Below are 27,295 nucleotides of genomic sequence, written 5' to 3'. Positions count from 1 at the left end.
AAATTTACACCATTTAGTACTTCTACAATTCTTATTTAATTTTAAAATGCAAGTACATGGCTTATGTTAATAACAGGTAAATGAGGCAAATAATGGCATTAAGATTTCACAAATGTTATTTTCAACTTTGTCAAGACATTTAATAATGAAAAAAATTCAGAATGTAGTTTAAGTAATGAAGTTTATTAACTGACACTAAATTTTCAACAGAACATTGTCATTTGTGAATGCAAAATACATTTTTGAAACAAAAAAAAAGCAATAAGTGAAAAGTTGAAACTATGGCTGAGGCCCGGCTGCAGCATCATGCCTACAGAGGAGAAAAACAAAATGCATTAAAATTCATATTATAGTCATTTATGCAAAACAAAAACTAATAAATCTAGCTTTTGTGTTTGACAAAAAAGCTTTCATACTTTTCTTAATTCCATTTGTGAGTATACAAGCACAACCAAATTATCACCAAGTGTCATCAGTTTCTGTTTTATTATGCTATGCAGCCCGAACCATGTGAGAATTTCATTTAAAATGTCTGCTCTAGCATTACAGTAAGACAGGATTATATCAATTAAGTTGAGTAGTAAAGAATCATCAATTAAATTAACAGCTCAAACATTAATTGACAGATCTCCAGAATATCTATGAACCCATCCAACAAGTATTATTGTGCTGTATCGACTATGGTATGCTATACTACATTTTTTCCCCCCAAAAGATAGCAACAGAGTACTTTTATAAATTACAATATCACTGACATATATTTAGTGATGCACAGATACCAGTTTTTTTGAGACAAAACTTTGTAAAATAAAGTAAAATTTAAAACAGGCGCTTAACATTTAGACCAGAGGTCTCCAGCTCCAGTCCTGGAGAGCTACCGTCCAGTAGGTTTTCCATCCTACCTGGCCTCTGATGAGCCACACCTGTTCTCAGGTAAATACCAGGGCCAGGTGTGGCTCATCAGAAGCCAAGTGGGACAGAAAACCTACTGGATAGTAGCTCTCCAGGACCGGAGTTGGAGGCCCCTGATTTAGACTGTAATTATACAGTGCATTCTTTATCGTATCATGGAATAAGTCTATTCCATGGGGGAAAAAACAATCTTATAAATGCCTCAACAGTACCACCTTGGTATTAGTTGTATCAGAGAATTTTGGTCAAGTACTAGTAACAGTATGAGAATCTGGTATCAGCCCGATACCCTTTGGCAGCATCAGTGGATCACTATTTATTCCTATAAATAAAAACTGATAAGTACTAATAATTTGTAGTTTTATACTTAACTGATCTCTAAAATGACCTGAATAATAATTAAATGAGTAAAATGTAAATGTAGATGTCCAGTGTAGATTCAGTGTAACAGTCACAAAGGAAAATGAACTACTATAAACTTACTTCTGAGAACCTCTCAGTGCACGTTTGCCTCCTCTGTCTCTGGCCCCACAAAGCCACTTTGACACCACCCTCTCTGCATCCCTTCGACTTATGTCTTTTGTTGGAACATTCCTTTTTAAACCTCCTATCAGAGATATGGGAGGGGGGAATATGAACACAAACACAATAAGTACACAATCACAAGACTTCCAATTATTAGACAAATAACACACACACTTATGTTGAATGTGAGAAGGTAAGTTTCTAAGGGAGTGAGAAAGAACATTTTACACATCACTATCCTTAAAATGTCAAAATTTACATAAACATACCATAGAAAACGTCAAAAAGCCGGAGTGTCCCAAATTGTAATTTCCCGTGTCTCCCTACAAAGTTAAATTTCAGGGCCAGGTCATTGGTTAAGATGAAAGACATAACTCTTCTAGTGGCCTCTTCAACAGACCTCCCACCGATATCTCCCAGGAAAGAGACCTAAAGTAAAACAGCAAATGTAATGGAAAACTGCCATAGTCTGCCACTGCAAACAAGTCATGTTTGGTATCATTTGGTAACTTGAAACTGCAATTAGTAGGACTGTACAATTACATTACAATATATCAGATCTAATAACTTTTATATCCAGGAGAGAGCACACAAACATTTCACAAGCCATTTTAGAGGGTCAATATCCACAAAAGCAATACCTACCACATCTTTACTGAAGTCTGGATCCAACAACTTTTGCTCCATTGCCTCTACATCAGAAGGTGTCTCTAAAGGAAACTCAGCTCCTTCAGGTAGACATGAGGCAGTGCTAGTCTTGTCAGACTGCCTGAGGAGTGACTGGATCATGGCTCCATGTACCTTCTGTGTAGCTTTTACTTCTTCTAGGACAGTCAACACACGAATAAACATGGCATCTCTAACTGTGGTTACTGGTTCATTCTGTTGAGGTTCTTGAGTGTCATAACGGATGTCTGACAAGACATGTGTACTCTTCAGGTCTTCCTGTGCTAAGGCACTCTGGACTGTCCTTCGAGGGGTCTTTGTGGAAAACAGAGCTCTGCTTTGTTGTGAAGTTATCAGCTGTTCTGTGTTCTGAGATCGCTGCAGAACACGGCACACAGATGATGGACCTGGAGTAGCTTGAGCGATGCCAGATGATTGCAAACTGGCAGGGACAGAAGGAGCAGGAACCTCCGCAGCTTCATCATGAGTAGTTCCCTCGATGTCTGATTCCGAGCTGGACATTTGTCTTGGTCTAAGGAAAAGAAAAAAGAATGAGTGCTAGAAAGCCCCAAAACTAAGATTCTAGGGACAAATACATTCAGCACAGTTTACACTTTAAAGTTTAAGCAGAGCTGGGCACACTGCTACTATCAACACTGTACCAGTAAATTAAAAACTCTCAATTTGCTGGTTAAGATGTGAAAGTCATAATGAAGGCATTTGGTGTGACCTAGAGCCAGACACACTGCTGTAACCAAGGTTATTACAGTTAGTTAGTTTTCAGACTATTCACATTAGATGCATTACTCCACTTTACCAGTGTATGTAAGGATTATTACATTAATGCATGTCAGTCTCAGATGACAGATTCATAATAAACTCACTGTTGTTGGAGTCTAGGGAAATGAGAAGCATGTCTGTTATTAAAAAAAAATCCAGAGGAACATTATTTATTTAACAAGCTTCAAAATCAATGTTTTGCACTGTGTGTCTGTCTCTGTGTTTGTGTGAATGTGTGTCCGTCTCTATGTGTGTGTTTGCTGGTGAGAGAGAGCCACCATTATGTTAAAACAGAACATCAAAATGTCATTTTTCAGTTTTGGGATGTGCAGTTTCCTAGGATTAAAATGATTAGTGCAATAAACTACAAAATAGTGTAAAGTTTAGTAATATTACAAAGTTTGAAAACATACAGGTTTAGTTTATTTAGTGAATGGATTTATTTTTTAATTTTATTATTAAAAAAAATAACTAAACTACATTCATAAAACAGTGATGGTCAGTGGTTGTTTTTATACCTCTGCTGGGTTTTTTCTTACTGATTATTTCAGCACAATAACAACTAGTGATTGGTCTTCTAGGTGAGCCTGAATACAGCAGTCTTCCTCTATGCAGTCTAATTTAACCTCACATAACTGATCAACACAACATGATTAATATTGTGCTATACCTCCTTTTTCTTTTCTTTCCTGCCCAGTCTGAATCTGTCTGTAGATCCGAGCAGATCTCAGCCTTAAGAAGTTTCTTTCTGGCCAGAGCATAATTTTCTGATGGAAAAATGCAAGAATCTACATAAGTCACACACCATAGTGACCTACAAGCCACCCACAGAAATACAAAACAGAACACAAAAAACCTAATTTAACTAACATGCTTACCTGCTTTTCCAAGAACACGGATGTTGTATCTGGACCATTCTGGATTAGGGTTTACTGCTTCTTTAACGGCCTTTTCTATGTTTACAGTTCGCACTGGTGGCCAGTAGCACTCATCCTCTTCTGGTCCGGTAAACCATTTACTGGGGATAATAGCTACACTACCAGACTCCACAAAATCCACCACAGAATATGGAAGCATATTGCTGAAAAGGGAACAGGTGTTAGTAGTCATGAAGCTGGGGCATGGCAACATAGATTCCAGTGGGTCTGAATGGCAACAAGATGGTTTTGGTTGTCAGTTCTTCCACTGAGAGAACATGCAGTTGTTCTGATAGCTCTGATACAAGTTTAACCCCCAGGCAGGCTGAATCAAGAGGATAATTAAAAAGAGGTCCGGTTTCCTCAAAAAACTGGCACATGACTTTAGTATCTCCTGTAGACAAGACCAAAACATTTCTTACAAGCACAACTCTTCCTCCTACCATAAAACAATTGTCCCCTTCAGAGCATGAAATAAATGTCTTCCCACAATACTGCCTGTACTGTCCACATACAGAAAGAGTCTCAGGTACTGGCCCAGACATATGGAGTTGTTTATGCAGCTCAGATGATTCCTTGATTGCTCTTGTTTCCACAGCCTGTTTTTCATGTACACGTTTTACAATCTGTTGCAAAGGGTGCTGTGGCCTGCGTACCATTTTTTTCAACTTTCCTAAGAAGCTTTCATAAGGGAAACATGAAATGCTGTCAAGAGGCCCAAATCGTCTTGCATCCTGTGCTAGATGTATCAGACAGTGTGTATTGTACACTACAGATTCAGGTCCATAAATTAGACCAAAATTCTCTACAAAAACCCTCAGTAACTCCTCTGCATAGTCACAGTACTGCAAACACAATTCAGGGCTGAGCAAAATCCGCATCGCAACAGATAAAACCATGAAGTTCCTGTACATTCTATGAGGCAACTTATCCTTTAAGACAACAGGTCCTGTATATAACAAAAACTGACGGAATTCAGTAGCTTTCCACATCCTGACTTCAAAAAGTGATCTTGGTTTTCTGGTGAAGCTTTTGGGCATATTTTGTCTGGCTGATACCATAAGTTGTGATACAGCTGAGAGAACGCTAAATGGCAGTCTGCACTTCAAAGGACCCTTCATCCAGAGGAGCATCATTTTTCTAACAACTCCAAGACACACACAGTGCATGTAATCAAGAACAAAGGTTGATACCAATCCAATTTCAAGCTCTTTTAGGGGTGAAACATTAGTCTGATGATTTTCGTAATGCATCTGATGAAATTTTTCATCAGTACGAAGCTCTGCAGCCATTTCAGGAAAAGTCATTCTCCCATTAACATATAGACCTTTCTGTGTGCACCGTTCACAAGAATAATAGCCAGTATGACCTTTAATACATTTAAGAAATGCTCTGGCAGGTGCATCACATATAAATGCATCCAGCACAACATTGTAGTGTTTTCCACCAAAATGTAGTCCAGCTTGTGAGACAATTTTAAAATCTTCAATGAAATTATGCAAATACTCATGTACTGATGCTGGTTTGTTACAGCCTGAATATAATGCAATTGCAAATACATCTGAATGTTTTAATTCTTTTATCCTCCCCAGAATGGGCCATACATTTACACTTGAACTCTTAAATAATGGCAACCCATCTATATTCACTCGGAGCGTAAGAGTATCAGTTTCTTCGATCTCTCCAACCTTATTCAGTTCTGTATGAATAGCTTTCAAAACACCAAAGTGGTAGTAGCACCCACTAGCGATGTGTTTCACCTGGCAGTGCCTGTCTGTTGAAAGCAGTGTCCTAGGATCTAAAGGCACATGTAGGCCTTTTTCTCTTAATAGTCTCAGCAAGGATGAGAGTGCTGAATGTGGTATGTTGAACTGCAAAGCCCATTCTGCAAGGCCTTCTGTATCATCTAGTGGCACTCCATCACCATCTTCACTTTCACACTGGCTTGATGTTGTACTGTCACTAACTTTGTCAGACTGTGTGACTGGAATGGCAGACCAAATCTCAACGGAATCATGCATTTCGACATTTTCCTCAGTAAGTAATTCCTCTGGCATAAAATCCACAGCAGAGTCAAAAATGTCCTCATGTTGAAAAGGAACAGTGGAGGACTCAGACTCAATGTTTGAAATGCTGGCCTCAATAGCTTGAATATGCTCATTAACTCGTGAAGAAATTTTTCTTCTCTTAGTCCTCACAGAACCTTCATCAAAATACATTTTACTCTGAAAAAAATACATTATGTGTTTTAATAAATACAAGTTAAAATGACTGCATTCAAATAAGTAGTTTTCCATCAGAAACAAATTAAACCATAGAAAAAATGTCAATTTTCCAACTAGTAGGTATGCAAACATGTACAGAAACCCCTGTCTCTGTGTATAGTATAGAAGGCAATATTATATTCCACATAACTTAACAAGACAACTAATTTTCACAAATGTATATTTTAACCCCACCACATACCACCACCTAGTTTTCATATGTGAGCTCAAACTTTAGGCGGGAAAATAACAGACCTATCAATCTAGGGCAAATGTCATTTGTAAATTAACACAGTATGGTTAACATCCAAGCGATTATTTAATAATCGTAAATAGAGGAGTACACATTCAAATATATACAACATTATTTTAGCTATGTATAGCTAAAGTACATTAAAATACCAAGTGGTACTTTAATTCGTAGCCACAAATTAACAAATTCGAACGTTTCAGCAACAAAAATGCCATGTTTAACTCGTTTCTAGTTATGTTAGCATGCGTGTTAATTTACAATAAGAATATCATCATAGGACATGACAAATTCTTAAAAGTTATGATGCCAAACTTTAGTAATTGACACCTTTTGTCAGGTTTACTATTCGAGCATTTAAAAAATAACATAACTTACCTCAGGCTTGTTCTTCGGACCGCTTAGAATTATTACTCTCGCGCTGCTCCTCTCCTGAACGTTAAAATTGCGCGGAAAAATGAATTATGGGATACACGACAAAACAATTAGTGGGAGGGGTGACGGCAGCTCATCACCATCCTACCCATAATCCTGATTGTGGGACAAGCAGTTCTTAACAAATGTATAAAACGAACGAACTTTGCGGGATATTATTGAACAAAAACACCTTTAAACGGTTGATTACTGCTAATTAAAAGAATTAAAAACAATTTTCAACAAAAACAAATTTCAACTGCTTTAACTAGATTATAATTGTCAGTATTACTTCCTGCTTGCTCTTACGCTATGTTGATACCCCCAAAGAAACAGAATCAGCTATAGCACAGTAAATGGAAAAGAACGTTTAACGTTTTCTGGTATGCCCACATATTCATTATGTTTAAATGGGCAACCCAAATGGGCCCCACTAATATCCAAAGAACTCACTATGAACATGAAAATGGAAAAACATATTTTTAAACGTATGCATAATAAAAGCAACATAAATTAATATTTTGGATATATTTATGCCAAAATTACAAAATCTTTGTATACCCAAATAAACCCACAAAGGGCCCATGTGTGCCCTATATGTACAGGTTTGCTGGGCTTCCCAAATACATCCCACTATAAACTTTCCTAGGCAGCCCAACAGGGCCCCAGTATCAGCCCGTTTACTAGCCCACTTAGAGCCCATGCCCACGTGGAACCCGACCAGCCCACTTTAAACCCATGTTGGCCCCACAAGGGCGTGTTAGCTGGGACGTGTTGGCTTCGTAGCTGTCATACTCTATTTTGTCAAGTTCAGTCTCAGTAAGCTCTCTGTGTCTTGTCGTTGTATGTTCTTTATGGTTCAATTTTCGTTTTTTCGTCTTAATTGGGGAGTCATTTGATTCGTCCAAATCTATCCACTGTTCAAATGTTTTGTTTTTACCGTATATGTTAAAATTAATGTCGAAATTTTCCATTGTTAATTGTGGTTGTCCAGTGTGTCACAAGATGGCGCCAAACGGTAATCTTTGTTGGCTCGGAGGGATTTTAAACATACAAGTAGTACCGGCTATGCGTTATTATTTTGGAGCGGTCATTATTTGAAAATAACGAACCTGCAAATGTCTCAACTGACCAATCAGAATCAAGCATTCCAGAGAGCCGTGTAATAAAATGGAATAATATATATTTGCCATATGATTTATGATTTGTGTTACGATCGATAGATGCGTGAGAGCTGGCAACCCTGCAACTGACCGGAGCCACAGTGCTAGAGGGGGAGGGAGCGGATTTCAAGATACATGTACAGGTTAATCCTGTTTTCACGTGACTGAAGACTTGATTCGATTTTCTCACCTATAAAGTACTAGTTTAGGAAACCTCGACACGAATTTTATTATAACACATACTAACTTCTCAACTTATCAAGCTCATCGATGTCGAAGACAACAAGAGAGAAAGAAAGAGGGTGGGTTTCACGTACAGGTTTATACTCAGTTCATACATCATTGAAAATCATTTATTTCTTGTATTTCATACATTTGTTATATTAGTTAATGTTGCTAAAATATTCTATTAATGTGTATTAGAGACAAAGTAAAAAGGAAAGCTATGTTTGTTTGTTTTGTAAGGAATTTAAAGCTGATTTTATCATCCACTGGATCTGAGTTTTTGTAAAAGTCAGTGAAGAAATTATATTTGGTTGCCTTTTAGCAGTACCAGGTCTGCTGGGGCAGCCGTGTAAAAATGAGAATCTAAAGGGAATTTTTAAAATGCACTGCCCATGACCATGGAAGATGGCTGATTCTACTTGTTGAAATATTGGGTAATAAATTTATTTTAGGTAACATCCATGGCCATAATGATTAACAAAACAACACATTTATCCTTCAGTGATTAGAAACGTTTCATGATGCTAAATTGATGTTATAGGAGGAGACTGGAATTTTATTAACGATCCTACATATAACTGTTTTCCCCCAAGACCCTGGAGAAACTCTTGCATAAAGCTCAGTAACTTTACAGAGAGCTCAGTAACTTATGTTTAGGGCTAAATTGTTCTGACATTTGGAGAGAAAGGAATCCTGGAAAATGGAATATACCTGGTGTAACAAAAGATCTAACTAGTTAATGAAAAATATATTTTAGCTTATTTATTTCAAAAGAAATAACTAATGGAATGTAATTAATGTAATTAAATTACAATTGGAACTGGACTTAAAAGATGACAAGGCTATGGCTATTTATTAGGTCAAGAAAAAATGGTTTGGGGAAAGAGAAAGCAATTCTAAATATTTTTATAAATAAAAAAGGAACGTTGCTTTCAAAACCATATACTATGATAATTTAGGTACATTGACTCATCTGCCTTTTTATGGGCGGAGACGAAGCGAAGAGGGGTGGAGTCCTGCTGTACCATATTTCCTATTATTTCTTATGCAAGCACTGACTCTGCACTGAACAGGGCTTTTTCACAGGCATTCTAGAAAATGGTGAATTAGCTTAAATGTAGTCAACTGGCAGAGGACACAGTCTTATTGCTAGACGACAAAGAACAAGTTAAGAGAGCATTTGATTGTTTTTGTGGATTCTCTCCCCCATACTGGGTTTTACTCTGAATGTAAAAAAATGCTAATCGTTTACCTTAGCCTGAGACAAGACGTGTTCAATACATGGTATCCTAGTCAAAGACACCATTTACTGTTTAGGTACAGCTATTAAAATTTGCAAAGACCAAAAAGAAAGGTTACAACTAAATTTCAACACCATAATGGATTTTTTAAAAATAAATATAATTATTATGAGATTTGTTAAAGGTCATGTTTTTCAGTAGTTACTGTACGAATATTTATAATTTATATTTTAATTATGTTTTTGGTGGAACAGGCATCACTATTTGAAAAAAGAAGTTCTATGTCACTTTGTTGCTGAAGGTGGATTTGATTTGATTGATTTTGGGCTGTCCAATATCCTTTTAAAAGATAAGTGGCTGAAAGCATATATCCAAAATAAAGATAAGTTGTAGTTCTCTGTTCCAAACCTTATTTTTTAATGAAGTTTGGGAAATAAAATGTATTCATAAATGTAATGATGATATACAAAAGTTGCCAATCAAGGTCTGTAATTTCCATAACGAGTATTATTACCCTGGTTAATGATTTTCTCTTTGCAAATGTTTGATCTAGAATAATAAGGATGTTAGACACAGAAATAATAATAAAAAAATTGTACTATGATAATTAGGTTAAAAATAATATTTAATTTATAATACAATTAATGATAAAGGAGATTTATATACATACACAGCAAATGTGAGTGAAGAAGAAACAGGTCACACAGCTATAGCTATGTTATCATACTCAATGGAAGAGAACACAGGATTTAGGCAGGATTTTATTCATTATAATATAAATTTTTTGACTGATCAATCTATCTAATACATCTTTGTCATTTGCAAACAAGTGTCTCTCGTTTTGTTATTCAGACGCGTTGACAGACACATTGCCTTACGTTTGGTTTACAACTGTTCCTAATTGTGCTTGCAGTTTTAATAATGAATAATCTCAAAACAAATTTTGTTTTCCCTGCTGTGCTGAAATTGCACTGAACTTGCACTGAACTGTGAATTTTGTGTACCATTACACCCCTAAAATACAATAATTGCAGATGCTGTAGTATAATTACCAGTTTGACCACAACCATACGGTACCACATCCAGTGAAGGTCCAGAGAGAGGCTGAGGGTTTGGGGAAATGACCCAGTGTGTTACGGCCTCAGCTGCAGGTCTGGTCTCACACCAGCCGGGCCTGTGTCTTTGCTGGGTTGGCTGTTAATTCTGTGTTTGTGCTGCTTTTCATTCTGTTACTGGCCTGTCACTCAGCAAATCATCACCGCAGCACACAGCAATGTAACATGATCTGTTTATTTTTAATATCTATAGCTGATAGTGTTTTATCAGCTTCTAAGAACAGATTTTCTACTAGCCAATGATCAAAGACTTAATCAGCTTATAATGTATATTTGTCAGTGTTAGTTAGCCGAGGTAATCTACTAAACTGGAGGGGTTTTCTTTAACCTGTATGACTGACACTGCAGATGGTCACAGTGTTATTTTATCATTGTTTAAATGTTAGAGCGCCTGACCCTGAGGATGCAGACTGCAGACGGCCGGGCTGAGTTTGTATTTTTATTAACATCCTTCATACGTGTGAATCCTGACCTCTTTCATCTCGATCTTCTCTAACTGCAGGATGATGTTCAGGCTTCTGCTGCTTCTCTGCCTTGGTCACTGTCTCCCTGCTGTCTTAGGGGCAGATTCAGGTGAGTAAGAGCACTGTAAAAAAAAAATGTTCAGCCAACTCAAAAATTCAAGGCAACATGCTGCGATACATTTTTGAGTTAAGCTAGTCAACTCAATTACAAAAGATTAACAAACCTACAGAATAGACAGAGGTTCAGCTAACTTTGACTTCAGAGTTAAGGCAACACTGTAATACAAGTTAGATTAACTTAGGTACAAAGTTTCAATAAACTTGGATTGTTTAATTGTCAACCTGCCTTGTTTAGGTGACATTTTAAGAATTAATGTTTTCATTAACTTTTTTAAATAGCAAGATTCAACTGTAGTATTTCAAGTTCCCTTGTTTAGAGTAATAAAAAACTTATATTACCATTAGAACCCACTGAAAAAAGTGTCACAAGTTTCAAGTAGGATTGATGTATAATTTTCTGTAATGTGTTCAACTTCAGTTTTTTAGCTGCCCCGTTTTAATATGCGCACAAGAAGTCATGAGGATCAGAAGAGCCATCCCAGATTTACCCACCATCATGAGAAAGACTCTGACCGAAAAGGACCTTACAGTTTTTTCTTTTTTTATATTGAAGTTTTGTTGGTTCACTTCTGACTGATCTTGGAGATTAGAGAGTTGTGGCCCTGGTGGTTTTATAGCATGTTGATATCATGACAAATGAAAAACTCTAGGTAATGTACTGGGTGTGTCTCCAGAGTGATATGTATTTTAATGTTGTAGTGGTATGTTTAATTGCAGGTCCCGCCCTTGGATGATTAACATATGTGGAAAGGTTTCGGGACAGTTGTGATACTCTTTTCTGTGCAGCTCCTGGTACCACCCACTCCACTTTAGACCAATGGTGCTGGATGTATATTTGCATAGCATGATACAGTACTGTCTTTGATGTAAGATTTTTTTTAATCCACCATGATTGTGATGAATAGGGCAAGAAAACAAAAACCACATAAATGGCTTTTGTCTGCTTGCCTGTGACTAGTTAAGATGGAGTGGCTTCTCTGGTTTAGAGAAAATGGTATGGAAATTGAACTGCTTTGCTTCTATTCTCAGCCAAGACTCCCTAGGAAATGCATCCAGACCATATGACCCTCTATAATTGATATGCTTTGACAGAATGTGCTACAATGCATAATAGTTCTTGGGGACGCATATATATATGAACAACACTACTTAAACCAATTAGCATACATAAATCCAGAGGAGATAGCTAATAAATGTAGCAAGGACTAATATCAGTGCCATACCATCCTCAATCGTGGTGGGTTTCTAAAAATTAAGCTTTATGAAAATCTGAATATTAAATGAGCAAAATGATTTCATTGGTTTTCCAATCCAAGTTGTGGTCTAAAGACAAAAGGTACTGTTTCTGGCCACTGTATCTTGTTTATAGCTATTTATGCAAGGATGCAACAATGTGTTGTAATAAAGTGGACTGTTGCAGTAAACTGGCTTTTGGGTTATTTAGTTGTTTCAAATTATATTCATTAGTTGAGCATGAGCAGTTTTATTGGTTTTAAGTGCAAAAATCTAATGTATTAGATTGACTACTTTAAGTTGAACTGACTTGAAAAAATTATATTAACCAAACTTGAAAAAAGTTTGAAAAAATGAAGTAATATTTTAAGTTGATCCAATGTTTCCTTTTTAGCCTGTAGGTTCTAATGGTAATATGTTTTTAGTACTCTAAACAAGACAACTTGAAATATTACAGTTCAATCTTGCTAATTAAAAAAGTTAATGAAAACATTAACTCTTAAAATGTCACCTAAACAAGGCAGATTTATTTAAATATAATTTGACTCCTCAAACAAAGTTGACTAAACCTCTGTACCTATGTTAACAGAACTTTACAACCTAGAGTGTTAGGACAATGTGTCTCCACCTCTTCCCAAATTGCAAGCCCATATGGGTGGCACACAAGTACAAAATGGGTGGCCCATATCTGCCCTATTTTAATGTGCACTCATTTGAACTCATTTGGGATAACTCATTTTTATGGAAGTTTTATTTCAGTTCAGCTCATAATAATCAAAAAACTGTGCTTAGAATTCTCTGTGGTATGAAAGTGCGTGAAATGTATGGCACTAAACACAGATTGTGAAGTTAGACTCTGTTAGACTGCATCACATAATTATTTAGAAGGGCAGAAGGAGTGTATTTCTGCTAAAGCAGATATAATGGGTGGTGGCCTCATTGGTTTTAGACCACAACTTGCGATAGAACAAATCAAATTACTTTGCTCATTTAATATTAAGATTTTCATTAAGCTTAATTTTTAGAAACCCACCACAATCGAGGCTGGTATGGCACTGATATTAGTCTTTAACACATTTCATTATCTGTATTTTTGAGTTGCTTGTTGTATGTTAATTGATGTGGGCAGTGTAGTTCTTACGTATGTGCATCCCTGATGTAATCTCAATTGTAAAAATACAAATGATCTTCCTGGAAAAAGCTTATAAAAGAAACAAAATGATTGGTTTTCAATAGCATTTTCCTCCCAGCCAATGCCTTCTCTAGTTAAGCCATAGAGGCTGAACCACCCCAACTGGTCTTTGGCTGGAACAGAAAAGCCATTTTGGTGGTTTTTGTTCTCTCGCCTTAATCATCACAATCGTGGTGGATTAAAAAAAAAGATCTATTAAGTCAAAGACAGTACTGTATCATGCTATGCAAAAATACATCCAGCACCATTGGTCTACAGGGGAGTGGGTGGTACCAGGAGCTGCACGGAAAAGGGTATCACAACTGTCCTGACACTTTTCCACATATGTTAATCATCCAAGGGCAGGACTGGCAGTCAAACACACTATACATACACCAATCTGGAGACACGTTCTGTACATCTCCAAGAGTTTTTCCTGTGACGCAACAACAACTCGCTCCCAGCTCTCTAATCTTCAAGATTTGTCAGAACCAAGTCAGCAAAACTTTAATACAAAAGAAGAAAAAGCTGTAAGGTCCTGTTTGGTCAGAGTCTTTCTCATGATGGTGGGTAAATCTGGGATGGCTCTTCAGATCCTCATGATGTCTTGTTCGCATATTAAAATGGGGCAGATATGTGGAGGTGGAGACTCTTTGACAACACTCTAGGTTGTAAATTGAACACTATAAGAGTTAATAAATATTAACACTTTAAAAACAACACTCACTGCACACTGAAACATGTGCCAGTGTTAAATTAACACTGCATGGTGTCTATTTGTGACCACACCATTCAGTGTTGCCTTTAACACTGGCACATTTGCTGTGTAGGGCAAAGTCACATGTATAGTAAATTGACCAATCAGTGTGGAAACTGAAACTGAGTGTAAAGTTATTAATATAATAACCTTATAAAAACTTTGTCCCGTCTGTTATTCAGGTATTACTGCTCATATCGGAGATACTGTCATGATTCCCTGTGTTGGACCAGCAGATACAGACACAAAGGAGGTTGATGTTCTTTGGCTGTTTGGAGGCAAACCTGCCTGCTGGTTTAAAAATGGCAGCTGGTGTGAAACTGGTCATTATGTGAACCGAACTCAGCTTAGATCCATCCAACAGAACAACTTCTCTTTGGTCATTAATCCTGTCAGAAAAGACGATGATGGGGTGTATATCTGTCGAATCAACCATGAAGACAGACAAATCATTCGCCTTATTGTTAAAGGTAAGTGACCCTTCTGCCGGTTCCCCTTCCCCCTTAAACCCCCCGAGACCCGTCTGTGTGGGGCAGAGCCTCCTACAGCTCAGTCTGCCCGTCGACCTGCTTGAACAGAACTGTGACCCAGAAGCTGAGGGCAGTAGGGACTCTCTGCAGGCCGCTTTTATCCCCCGGCCCCCAGCTCTCTGCTGCTACCCTGCATCTCACACTCACTGCTGCAGCTCTGAGTTACAGGCTCACGCTGACTCTGCTGCTTCTGTCCCTCTCTGTCGGCAGGAGACGGGAAGCGAGAGGATGCAGAGACGCCCCCTGGAGGTCTGTGCAGGTTTATTTATTGTAAATGAGGCTGTTACCCCCCTGGACTCTTGGTCTCTGTCCCCCCCCCCAGCCTAGATTTCCATCTGTGTTTTATCTTTGTCCTTGACGACATGCTCAGTGTCACTGATGTGTGGTTTGCATGTGACGTTTTGGTGCTAACAGCTAAGAGCAAGTGATATGAATATGATGGGATTTTACAGGCTCCCTAATGTACGTGTCAGTGCACCATAGAAACACATTGCTAGTGTTCAGAGATCATGGCTGTATGACAGGGTTTGGTACAAACAGGAATAAACAGTCAGAATTCACACAGGATCTGCTGATTAGTTTCTCTTTTCCCTCCCGGATCAGATCCTGTTTGCAGGCTATACAGAGAGAGAGAAGATCCTCCAGGTGAGTTTATACCCTGTGTGATAAACATGCTTCTGCTCCAGTGTGTTTTCTATATTAGTTTAATCTAATGTAATAGTAGATATTTATTTTACATACTAGTCCTTACATAAGAACATAAGAAATTTACAAACGAGAGGAGGCCATTCGGCCCATCAAGCTTGTTTGGGGAGAACTTAACTAATAGTTGTTAAAATCTCATCTGGCTTTAATTTAAAGGACTAATTTAAACTTGCACTACACTAACAGGGAGACTATTCCATACTCTAGGTACACACTGTGTAAAGAAGTGCTTTCTCAAATCCAGTTTTAAAATGTTCTCCTGCTAAGTTCCACCTATGGCCACAAGTTCCTGAATTTGAAGTAATATTGAAGTTACTATTTGGTTAAACAGCATCCTGACCTGTTAGAATTTTATATACCTGGATCATGTCCCCCCTTAGTCTCTTTTGCTGGAGGTTGTACGGATTCAGTTCAGCTAACCTCTCCTAAGACATTCCTCTAAGACCAGGAATTATTTTTGTAGACCTATGTTGAACCCTTTCTAAGGCAACAATGTCTTTTTTAGGGTAAAGTGACCAAACTTGCACCCGATTTGATATGGAGCCTAGCTGATGTTACTGAAGAAATAGTAAATGATGCCCTGTGTGCCATTTCTGTCCAAAAGCAAAAAACAAAGGAAAAAGGCAGAACACGCAAGAATTGGAAACATCTTCTGTATGTTACAGCAATGGATGCCTCACTTTTCTTCTAATCATTCTCTAAAGTCATATCTTTCTAAAGTGTTCTGCGATTCTTCGACACGGAATGTGCATGCAAAAAACAAAGATTGATGTTTAGACCTCCAAAAAACTTACTAAAACTTCAATCTATCCATCCATCCATCCATCCATCCACCTTCTACCGCTTTTCTGGGTTGGGTTGCGGGGACAGCAGTCTAAGCAGGGAAACCCAGGCTTCCCTCTCCCCGGCCACTTCCTCCAGCTCCTCTCGGGGAATCCCAAGGCGTTCCTAGGCCAGCTTAGAGACATAGTCCCTCCAGCGTGTCCTGGGTCTTCCCCAGGGCCTCCTCCCAGTGGGACATGCCCGGAACACCTCACCAGGGAGGCGTCCAGATGCATGCTGACCAGATGCCCGAGCCACCTCATCTGACTTCTCTCAATGCAGAGGAGCAGCGGCTCTACTCTGAGTCCCTCCCGAATGACCGAGCTCCTCACCCTATCTCTAAGGGACAGCCCAGCCACCCTGCGGAGGAAACTCATTTCGGCTGCTTGTAGTTGCAACCTCGCTCTTTCAGTCACTACCTACAGCTCATGACCATAGGTGAAGGTACACTGTAAAAAAAAAATGTTCAGCCAACTCAAAAATTCAAGGCAACATGCTGCGATACATTTTTGAGTTAAGCTAGTCAACTCAATTACAAAAGTTTAACAAACCTATAGACAGAGGTTCAGCTAACTTTGACTTCAGAGTTAAGGCAACACTGTAATACAAGTTAGATTAACTTAGGTACAAAGTTTCAATAAATTTGGATTGTTAAATCGTCAACACTATTTTGCAAGTTCGATTAACATAGGTACAGACGTTTAGTCAACTGAAAAAAATTTTTTTACAGTGTAGGTGAAATGCCATCAGGGCCCTGCGATGTATTTATTTTGAGCTTAGTTAGGCTTTGTACCACATCATCCTGTTATACATATATTGATCAAAGACGAAACTGGATTAGGAATAAGAGTTGGTATGTCACTCATGTCCTCTACAGTAGGGGTGGATGATATGACCTAAAATTATCACCTTTTGGACTGTGATTTTTTTCCAAGTTTCAGGAGGACTCACATAGCCAGTCCATTTATGTTACAATAATAAAAAAAATTATAATACATTTGGTGACAAAAAAAATTAAGCACCAAGACGGAGTGATGGAAATTAAATGAATCTGCATGTGGTGAAAGGTCATGTGACTGTATGACAATGATTATAATATCAGATGAAACGGCAGTACGGGCACACTGCTGCCCCCCCCCCCCCACCCCACGTACAGCTGGTCCCATGTGTGGCATCAACCCCCGGCCCTGGATACATGAGGCGATACGGTGTATATATTCGTGTGCTAATTATACTGGGCTAAATTGTAATTCTAATAAATAACTAAAACGAACAAGGTGTAACTTTCTTTTTCAACTTTATTTATTAGAATTTTAAACAATAACATGATAGAAAAGGAGGTAATGTACCTGCGTGAAGTTGGCCCCCCATATGTTTCAGTTTTCAACCAAACTGGTCTCAATCGTATGTGCCGCGTTTGTGCCTTTAAAATTTTTGTTTTTTGCTGCTTTAGTTTCGGAGATATTAATGTTGTTTACATGGTCACGTGACACCAGCGTGAAGTTAGCCCCCCATTTGTGTTTGATTTCCACCAAACCGATCGCAATCGTACGTGCTGTGTTTGTGCTGGTTTGTGCCGTTAAAACTGTCCTTTGTGCTGCTTCCGTGCAGATATTGCTTATTTACATAGTCACGTGACTCCGCTGTTAAGTTAGCTCCCCATTTGCCTCCGAACCGGTCTCAATAGTTTGTGCCATTTAAAAGTTGTCTGTACTGTTATTTTTCTGAGTTATACCTCTTACGTGATCGCCGTGTAGTGGTCAGGCTCGTGTTTCTCATGTTAACGGAAGGTGGAGCGTTTGATGACTCCGCGACAAAGCTGTACGTAGACTTAGTTAGCCCCGCCAGCCAGATACCGCATTTCAAGATCGTGCTGAATAAATTCAGGTTCTCAGCGGCTAACATCCATATGCGTTTCGTATGTAGCACTTTGTATTCATTTTATGCTGCTATTTTACAAGGGGGCGCTGTATTTTCACGTGAGCAATGCCATTTCAGAAATTGGGGGGCGGGGGCGTTAATATTTGTGAGGTCTATACCTGTGCATTAACTATACACACACATGCATACATACGTATTCATACATATAGACATAGGCTACATATTTTTCGCTATATTTTTACAAAGACAGTAAAACTTCATTATTGGACATTATTATTTAACCGCCATGTGCAAGAAGTAAGAGGGTCCATGGGAAGGTAAAGACATCACAATACACATGCAGTGCAGGCAAAATGACAAGAGTTTATTATACATTGTTGTACAGTATTAAACATTAACTGGTCGCGTTTGGTGCTGCATGGACGTTCACCACTTTGTAGCAAAACACTATGTACGTCTGCAAATAATTTAGTGTTCTGTGATGTGCACTACCACTGCGTAGAGTAGGGGTGGGCGGTATACCGGTGTCATAGTCATTACCGGTGTGATTATCCACCTTGATTTGCACTATACCGTTAACACCGCGATGAGTCAACAGCCTAATTATACAGCAGCCTGTTTTTAAAAAGTAAAATATTTTATTTTCTTCAAAGCTTCAGTGGTAACCTGAATACTTGTCCTTATATAGTATATGTAACCGGTTTATCTGTATTGTGTGAATTTTCTATTAAACACACAATTGAAAAACTGACAAATTCAAAATGATCAGATTTTAAGTAATTATACACATTAAACAGAAATAACCTGCTTACCCATATACACTGAAAGCCTGGATACTGTAAGTTAAATTTACTTTTTCAAAATTTGAGGAAATCGGTTGCCTTTAAAAATAAGAGTTCACTGTAAACCCAAATACGTTCAGTCAACTCAAAACTTTTGAGGAAGCTGATTAACTCAAATTTTAATTTTAAAGTTAATCAACAAATAGTTTTAAGTAATACATAAAAAACGCATTTACCAATTTTTTTTACTTTCAACTGAGTTTTTCAAACATTCACATTTTTATTTCACAATACTCAAAATTGTTGTTTGTAATAAAAAATTAAGTAGTTCACTAATAATAAACAAAATAATAGGCATGTAACGATGAATCGCGAATTGGTTAAAAATCGATGTAAATTTATGACGATTTAAACCACCTGATGTGGAAAATGAATCGCTATTTTAGGAGTACTTCATGGTACTTTACAGAAAAATCGATTAAATTAAATTTAAATATGATTTCACGACGTCACTGTGTATTCATGGCAACATTGTACGTCAGTTTTTGGTTTTGAACGAACACCAGCCAACACATCCATGTGTGGCCCGCATGGGATGCACTTGGGCTGACATGGGAAACCCAAGTGGGGCCTAGTCAATTTTGTCCGCAGTTTTCATGGTGGCCCCACATGGGTTAGCCCACTTCGGCTAATGATGAGCCCTTGATGGGCTCCATATACACTGAAAAAAAGAACATGTTGGATTTACTTAATTCAATAGTGGACAGTGGTTGCACACAGATGTTTTGCTTTGGCAGCAACTTGAACAATTGAGTTAAAGTATTAATCTTTATTAAGTCTAATAGTGTTCAATTTACACCATAGGGTAAGTCGATGAGTCTCCACCTCCAAACATCTGCCCCATTTTAATATGTACACAAGTCATGTGGCTCAGAAGAGCCAGCCCAGATTTACCCACCATCATGAGAAAGACTTAGAAAGGCAACATACTGTAGCTTTTTCTCTTTTTATGAAAGTTTCCCCCCGTTCAGATTTTTATATCCATAGAGCTGTGCTCATGTAAGTTGGAGGATATTGAAAAGCTGTTGTTATAAATGTATTTATTCAAACGTCAATAAGGTGTCTTCAGTTTGGGTAAGAAAGAACCAGCTTTCTTGTGAACCGCCTGTGGTACAAAATGGCTGAGAAAAGGTGAGAGCTATCTTAATGGTTGAAGGAGTGTAATTCTGCTAAAGCATATATAATGTGTGGTGGCCTTATTGCTTTTAGACCACAACTTGGGATAGAAGAACAAATCAAATCACTTTGCTCATTTAATATTCAGATTTTCATTAAACAATTTTTAGAAACCCACCACGATTGAGGATGGTATGGCACTGATATTAGTCTTTACCACATTACTAGTTGTTTAGGTCACTATTTAGTACACACAAGCCATTTCTGTGGTTTTTGTTCTTTTGCTCTATTCATCACAATCGTGGTAGATTAAAAAAAAAAAAACTCGGTTAAGTCAAAGACAGTACTGTATCATGCTATGCAAATATACACCCAGCACCATTAGTCTACAGGGGAGTAGGCGGTTCCAGGAACTGCACAGAAAAGGGTATCACAACAGTCCTGACAACTTTCCGCATATGTTAATCATCCAAGGGCAGGACCAGCAATTACATACACCCCTAACCATTTAAACTATATACCACTCAGGAGACGTGCCTTGTATGTTTTTTAGAGTTTTTCCTCTAACTTGACGTCAACATGCTATAAAACCTGACATTGGGGGGGGGGAGGGAATCACCAGAAGCACAGCTTTCTAATCTCTAAGAACAGTCAGAACTGAACCAGCAAAGCTTCAAAATAAAACAAGAAAAAGCTGTAAGGTCCTTTTGGTCAGAGTCTTTCTCATGATGGTGGGTAAATCTGGGATGGCTCTTCTGATCCTCATGACTTGTGTGCATATTGAAATGAGGCAGATGTTTGGAGGTGGAGACTCATTGACTTACCCCATGGTGTAAATTAAACACTATTAGAGTTAATAAAGATTAATACTTTAACTCAATTGTTCAAGTTGCTGTCAAAGCAGAACATCTGTGTTCAACCACTGTACACTATTGATTTAAGTAAATCCCACATGTTCTTTTTTTCAGTGTATATGGAGCCCATCAAGGGCTCATCATTAGCCCAAGTGGGCTAACCGCAAGTTAATACCCGTGAAAAACAATCATTAAACTCATAATTGAAAATTAAATAGGTATACTTAATTAGACCCTTGCTATCCTGCAGATTAGTGACTTCAGCTCTTTTGCAGTTAAAATATTGGAAGAAACTTTTAATGTCATCCTTTGCCTCCAATGCAATCTTCCTTTTGACATGCTCCTTGGCTAGTCTTATGTTATTTTTTAACTCAACCTGTAGACCTAGGTATTCTGACATTATTAGTTATTTTCCATTTGTGGTAGAGAGCCCTTTTCTTCCTGACCTTATTCATAATTTCAGTAGTCAAACATCTTGGTTGCAGTTTCCTAGATTTAGTTTTGCTAGAAACAGGTATGAAGTTTTCCCTTGTGCTTGCAATGATAATAAAAAATGCTTTTAAAAATTCCCATGTCTCTTCAACAGTTTTGATATTTAACTCTATCAAGTTTACAGTTTCCAATTTCAGTGTCATACCATTAAAGTTAGCCTTCTTAACACTGCATATTTTTGTTTTGGACTTTGCTCTTTAGACAAACCTAATTGTTTCTATAAAATCAACTGATTTGTTTGTTTTTACCAGGATCAGTGGCCTGTACTACGAAGGGGGTTTAACCAAATCAGACTTAACCCCGAGGTAATTTGCGAACGCGAGGTTAACAAAATCATGTTGACTCCATCGGGGCTAATCAGTACTACGACGCCAGTTAAGAAGTTGATTTGTTAAATCGGTGTTAACTGCATTGGAGTTTGTGCGCGTTCACATATATGGAGCACGTTCGGCAACGCAAGGCACCGTTTGACTCATAGCGCGATCTCCATATGTTTCACGGAGGAAGACTGCATGCTAATTATGCAGCGTTATGAGGAGTTTAAATCAACCCTTTAAAGAAAGTCCAATACCACTGCAGGTAACAAAAGCAGGCAGGCTTGTTGGCAACGTACTGTATTGACGACGAAGAAAATGCATACGTACATTTTCACGGTCATAAAACGTGGTCTAAAATATCCCACGACCGAGTATTAGACAATGTAGTGTTTTCTGAAAAGAATTGAAATACTGTTAATAAATACAGAGGCTAACAGATGCGACAAAATTCAGAAGTCACCTATTATATGCTGCTAAGTAATATAATGCTCCCTGAAGTTCCATTACTGTAATGTTACTCATAATGAAACCTAATGTTAACAATAACTGATCCGATTTCAAATGCAATAGTAGTGGAAAGCGTTCGTCGCAGCAAGTCAAGATGAAATATAGAAACATCATGTCAAGTCGTAGGGCTATATATTTATATTTCTACTCATTATGAAAGATTTGAGAAAACGACTTGGAACCTGTCACCGCGGTTAAGTTAGCCTCATATTCGATATTCAATTTTCTGGCTTTAATATCGTTACGGAATTAAGTAAGGTGGCCGTTTTTAATGACAGAATTGTGATGTCCAGTACACAGACATCGACGCACACCGATTATTTTTCTGCTTCAAAACATTTTGTGATTTGTGCCAAATCCCTCCTGAAAGGTCCTTTCAGCTGTAATGATATATAGTGGTTTAGTATTTTGGGCTCATGGCGACTGTTGCACACCCCTTTGTTTCCCAGATTGCTGTACATGCAAATTTTAATTAATTTTTGTATCCGTATACTGTGCAGTCGACAATACATGAATGGGTTAATAACTTTAAAACTAGACAAGACAGGCACATCTAGTGAAGTGTGCTTTGATCAGTGGACAACAGGGAATAATGCACACCCCTTGGGTTTTCAGAATAACTTTCTCTGTAACAGTTATTAATGAATACATTTAATGCATATTATATGCCATTGCTCCATTTCATACATATTAACAGAGAGAGCCCCTCACGATTCGCGCGCCAATGTGGTACGGATCATCCAGGTACGCCGGCATTGTTTTCGGAGAAATTGTAGTGGGAGGGGCGGTGCTCATATAGGGCTGGCTTACGCAGAAACCTCGACTTAAACAAGAACAAAAACTGCTCGGAGCAGTTTTGAGACTTAGGGTAAATTGCCATAGCAACATGTCTCGACTAAAACCTACCCACCTTTCGTAGTACGGGTTAATCGCGAAGTTACACCACACGTCATCAAGTTACTCGCAAAGTTACCCCGATAAGCCAGTAACCCCGCTTCGTAGTACAGGCCACAGAAATCAAAGACAGACAAGACTCTGTTAAAAACCCTCCAGGTGAGTTTACACCCTGTGTGATAAACATGCCTCTGCCCCAGTGCAGGGCTGTGTAGAGTGAGCAGCTCCTCACAACAGCAGGGGGTGAAGCTGTCAGAGGGTCACGCTGGCAATGCAGCGCCCCCCAGTGCCCGCAGCTCATAGCAGATACACACTCCTCACAGCCTGGCCTTCCTGTGCTATTAGCATTTAACATTTTATGAGTGATACTGATCTCTTTTCTTTCTGCAGGGGCGTCTTCAGGAGGAAACTCAGCGGTGATTGCGGTGATCGTGGGGATTGTGGTGACTGTGGGGGGCGTGGTGTGGGCTGCATGGTTGTTCAAATGACTGTGGAATCTGCAAAGAAATCAAAATCAACCTGATCAGGGACCATCTGAACATCCCCTGATTAATAGTGCTACCTCTGGCCATTTTGGGGACAGCAGCGTTACTGAGAAGATGGAACCAGCTCTGTGATAAAGTCCAGGCTGAATAATTTTCATAGCTGCTTGTCACATATAAATATACATGAAATGTGATATTAAACTTCAGTCTACTTTCCCACTTTGGCTCTAATATTACCTGTATAATACATGAATATAAATTTAGTTGGGCTGGGACTATTGGTAACACACACGGATAAGAAGGTAAGTTAGTAAGTAAGCCATAACCCTTATGGTAACCCGTTACCCAAAACCTCCTGGTTAAAACTCCCAGTTTAACCTAATAGACACGCCTGCATTGTAACAGACCGGCAGTGTAAACACATACCATAGCGCCTTCGGAAGTGTGGCAGTCTGATTGAGGCCCAGAAGGAAGCTTTTTGCAAGCAAATTTTTATAAATTGGTTATTGCTCCAGCCCTAAAACTAATATAATGTTTATTTTTAATGTAGATTTAATATTTTCTAGGCACTGCATGGGTTTGAATCCCACCTCCACTCTGTGTGTGTGGGGTATGAACCCTCCTCTGCTCTGTGTGTAGGGTTTGAATCCCATCTCTGCTCTGTGTATATGGGGTTTCAATCCGCCTTCACTGCGTGTGTGTGGGGTTTGAATCCCCCTCCGCTCTGTGTGTAAGATTTTCATGTGTCCTTAGCACTCATGGGTGGAGTGGTGGCTCTGAGGCTAGGGCTGAGAAGGTCGCCGGTTCAAACCCAGCCTCAGCACATCTGTGGGTCCTTGATCAAGGCCCTTAACCTGCAGTTGCTTCGTCCTGGGTATGATGTTAATCTACATCTAGCCCTATAAAGAGGTATAGGAATTTAACAGCTCAAATGGGGGTGGTTTTCCACCAATGTTCAGGGGAATTGATTATGAATTAATTAATGATTAATTCATACACAATTAAATATGGAATATTAGGTTTGAGTTGTTGTTCCGATATCACAGTCTTTATATTAGTCCCACTTGGTAAAGAGCTGGATGATTTAAGTCCAGAATGTGAATAGAATTCATTTGTTGGTATCACTACTCAGTCTAAGATAGCTGCCCGTCCACCAGGTCAGCTTCTCTCTGTAACCTAGCGACTCAGCTCTTGGCCAAAGAGAGAGTCTCGCGATACTTGAGAACGCGAGTGGGACTTGAAAGCTCAGTAACGGGATTCAGACCAATAAAGTGACTTATTGTAAGCACAGAGAGGGAGATTTAAAATGTGAACAGCATGTGTTTATTCTAATGCTACACTAAAACAGGACAAACATTACACATAACATAATACATACAAACACAATAACGAAATTACGGAAAATGGATTTACAGTAGGAAACAGTGATCAGCTTTGATTAAATACTGTTCTGCAATGGCAAGCCTAGGATCTAAACAGGCAACCCAGATTTCAGTGTAGATCAGCCGGTACCAGTTGCCTATGAGAGAGTTGACGGTGAGTTTACGTGATTGCAGCGGGGATCAGCTTTGTCTTTTGTTGAAACTCGCGGCGAAGAGGCTTCGTAGTTTCGATGGTAGATTTATCTTCTCCACGCGTAGTTTCTCCCGCAGTCTTGGATTGGAGGCTTCGCGTTTTCTTCTTCTTTTCTTTTCTCCTCTGGGTGTGAGGCTTTTATGCCCCATGGGCTCCATGAATATTCATGACCCAGGGTCCGACTCATACCCAATGAGAATTGGTACCTGGATCCGAGGGGCCGGATTCATATTCGGACATAATTTAGGATGACATCGATACCAAACATGATATTCCACCTTCGATCCAAACCTTAGCTAATTTTTATTGATTAATTTATAATTCCTTTTATGAGGTGCATACTTATTATTGCCATCAATGTACAGAATACCTGGTTAGGTGGTATATCTTACAGCTGTGACAAGTTTAGGTGAGTTTTACTGAAGCTGTACCCCATTGCATACGGTGTGTCCTAATTAAGGATGGCTCGGGTAACTGTCTTTACTCCAGTAAAAGAACAATATTGATTATGCATTGACAAATTATAAAATGGAGCAAACCTGGCTATTAAAAAGGGGTTCAGTACACAAGTTTTAACATACATTGCATAGTCTCTCTCAGACAAAGGGAGGTAGAAAAAGAGCGCAAATCTCCGATTTACGGCTGTAAGGTATAGATAAGCGACCGCTTTTCTACCCCTCCCCCCTTTTGGTGAGGGGTGGGGGCTTTCCTTAATTCTATTAAATAAATAACTATGCGCTCAAACATTTCTACCTACTTGGTTACACCACTTAAACTCATTCCCCAATCTCTGAGAGAGGTGTGAGTGCGTGGTTGGATAACCCCAGTGTTTACCTATCTGTGCATATTCTATAATATATATATATGTATATAATTGTCCAAATGGCGAAGATACAATGGGACATTCATAAGAGAAATAGAAGACAATTGTGACTGACACGTACACATCCACCAAGTTTACAGTAATGATGCCAAATAATAGTGAGGACAATATACAGTCAAATACACATAGGAGGCATATGATTTTAGCTTTGTCCCACTCCAGAGGTATGCAGGATCTTCCCCCCCTCTCCACACTATTTGGGTCCTTTGTTTGAGGGCCATAAACATTGGAATGCGGGCTTCAGCTTCCCTAGAGAGGGGCCCCTCTGCGTGTGGGTACGGAGGTAGATCTTAGCATGGCCGACTTATGGTGCGTTCGATTATTTCTCTCCAAGTCGGAACTCGGATGAAAACGTCACGATACGTCACGAAAAACATCACTTCCCGTCGGAAACACGCCCCTTTTATGACGTTGAAGTCGGATAAGATTTTGTTGCCCGAGTTGCCCTTGTGACGTAATTTCAACATGGCGACTTGGTTTGTTTGTAGTTTATTTACTGTTCGAAAAAAGAATATCGCTATGAATGTACTAAAATATTTTATAAAGCTTTTAATGTGGTTTGACTAGTTCGTGTTTCTTGTTTGTCTCTCGGAAAAATCTAAATTTCTCCATTTTCTTCATTTGGAAAACTCCAAATCTGCTAAAATATAAAGCAACAACACACAGCAACGTGTTCATGGAGGCAGCCATGTTTGTTCCGAGATGTGGGTAGCTCGAACGGGAGATTGTCGGACGTGATGTCACTCAACTCGGAATTTCCGAGTTCCGAGAGAAAAACGAACGCACCATTACTCCCTCAGCGGCCATAAAATGCTGTCTGTGGGGCCTGCGTGATCCTACAGAGGTCCTCCAACTTACAAGGAAAAACTTGGGGGTTGGTGGTAGGTTTGGCACTCCAGCAATCGGAAAAAAACTCAAACTAGTCCATTTGGACTAGTGTTGTGCTCAGGCATCACCCACTACATGTCTGCACTCAGGTTTTCATCCTTGAGGTGGTTTATTGTGTGGTGGGTGTGGCAACATACTGTAATCAGTGGATGCTTTTTACCTCTCTCTTAGCATTAAGATGCTAAGTCTCCTGCCTGGTAATGAACAAAGAAAAAAGGTCACTGAGGATGTAAAAAAGTGTTTGTTCAGACCCCCAACTGTTGAAGGTTTTTATGTATTTATATACT

At 38.8% G+C, this 27,295-nt stretch overlaps 2 protein-coding genes across 8 annotated transcripts; one reads left to right on the top strand and one right to left on the bottom strand.

The window, feature by feature from the left end:
- Positions 1–162: 162 nt before the first annotated feature.
- On the bottom strand, positions 163–7,885 carry LOC140588890 (uncharacterized). 5 transcript variants are annotated; one of them, XM_072711506.1, is made up of 8 exons: positions 6,693–7,801; positions 5,561–6,025; positions 3,762–3,964; positions 3,554–3,650; positions 2,083–2,635; positions 1,707–1,866; positions 1,396–1,519; positions 163–310 (listed from the first exon to the last, which is right to left on the bottom strand). In XM_072711506.1, the coding sequence occupies exons 3-8, from the start codon at positions 3,958–3,960 to the stop codon at positions 280–282; spliced, it is 1,164 nt and encodes a 387-aa protein (XP_072567607.1). In that variant the 5' UTR covers positions 3,961–3,964; positions 5,561–6,025; positions 6,693–7,801; the 3' UTR covers positions 163–279. The 5 variants fall into 5 exon arrangements, with proteins under 5 accessions (XP_072567607.1, XP_072567608.1, XP_072567605.1 ...); XM_072711507.1 differs by lacking the exon at positions 5,561–6,025 and having other exon boundaries at positions 6,693–6,746; positions 7,669–7,755; XM_072711504.1 differs by having other exon boundaries at positions 3,762–6,025.
- LOC140588891 (junctional adhesion molecule-like) lies at positions 7,661–24,163 on the top strand. 3 transcript variants are annotated; one of them, XM_072711511.1, is made up of 7 exons: positions 7,661–8,034; positions 8,155–8,193; positions 10,975–11,045; positions 14,614–14,687; positions 14,958–14,996; positions 15,351–15,392; positions 23,568–24,163. In XM_072711511.1, the coding sequence occupies exons 1-7, from the start codon at positions 8,027–8,029 to the stop codon at positions 23,595–23,597; spliced, it is 303 nt and encodes a 100-aa protein (XP_072567612.1). In that variant the 5' UTR covers positions 7,661–8,026; the 3' UTR covers positions 23,598–24,163. The 3 variants fall into 3 exon arrangements, with proteins under 3 accessions (XP_072567612.1, XP_072567610.1, XP_072567611.1); XM_072711509.1 differs by having other exon boundaries at positions 14,400–14,687; XM_072711510.1 differs by lacking the exon at positions 23,568–24,163 and adding an exon at positions 15,958–16,138 and having other exon boundaries at positions 14,400–14,687.
- The last annotated feature ends 3,132 nt before the right edge of the window (positions 24,164–27,295 follow it).

The sequence above is a fragment of the Paramormyrops kingsleyae genome, chromosome 4 (genome assembly GCF_048594095.1).
Source record: "Paramormyrops kingsleyae isolate MSU_618 chromosome 4, PKINGS_0.4, whole genome shotgun sequence".
Taxonomy (NCBI): Eukaryota; Metazoa; Chordata; class Actinopteri; order Osteoglossiformes; family Mormyridae; genus Paramormyrops; species Paramormyrops kingsleyae.
The sequence above is the reverse complement of the archived record's forward strand: the minus strand, read 5'-3'. Positions and strand labels throughout refer to the sequence as shown.

Bases quoted from the DNA above. Each gene is read 5' to 3' on its own strand.
- LOC140588890 (XM_072711504.1), bottom strand. From the start codon at position 4,014: ATGTTGCCATGCCCCAGCTTCATGACTACTAACACCTGTTCCCTTTTC. The intron at 1,867-2,082 runs GTAGGTATTGCT...GTTTTACTTTAG, and splicing joins CAGACTTCAGTAAAGATGTG to GTCTCTTTCCTGGGAGATAT. The intron at 311-1,395 runs GTAAGTTTATAG...TCTCCTCTGTAG, and splicing joins GCACTGAGAGGTTCTCAGAA to GCATGATGCTGCAGCCGGGC.
- LOC140588891 (XM_072711509.1), top strand. The intron at 8,194-10,974 runs GTGGGTTTCACG...CTCTAACTGCAG, and splicing joins ACAAGAGAGAAAGAAAGAGG to GATGATGTTCAGGCTTCTGC. The intron at 15,393-23,567 runs GTGAGTTTATAC...TTCTTTCTGCAG, and splicing joins AGAGAGAGAAGATCCTCCAG to GGGCGTCTTCAGGAGGAAAC.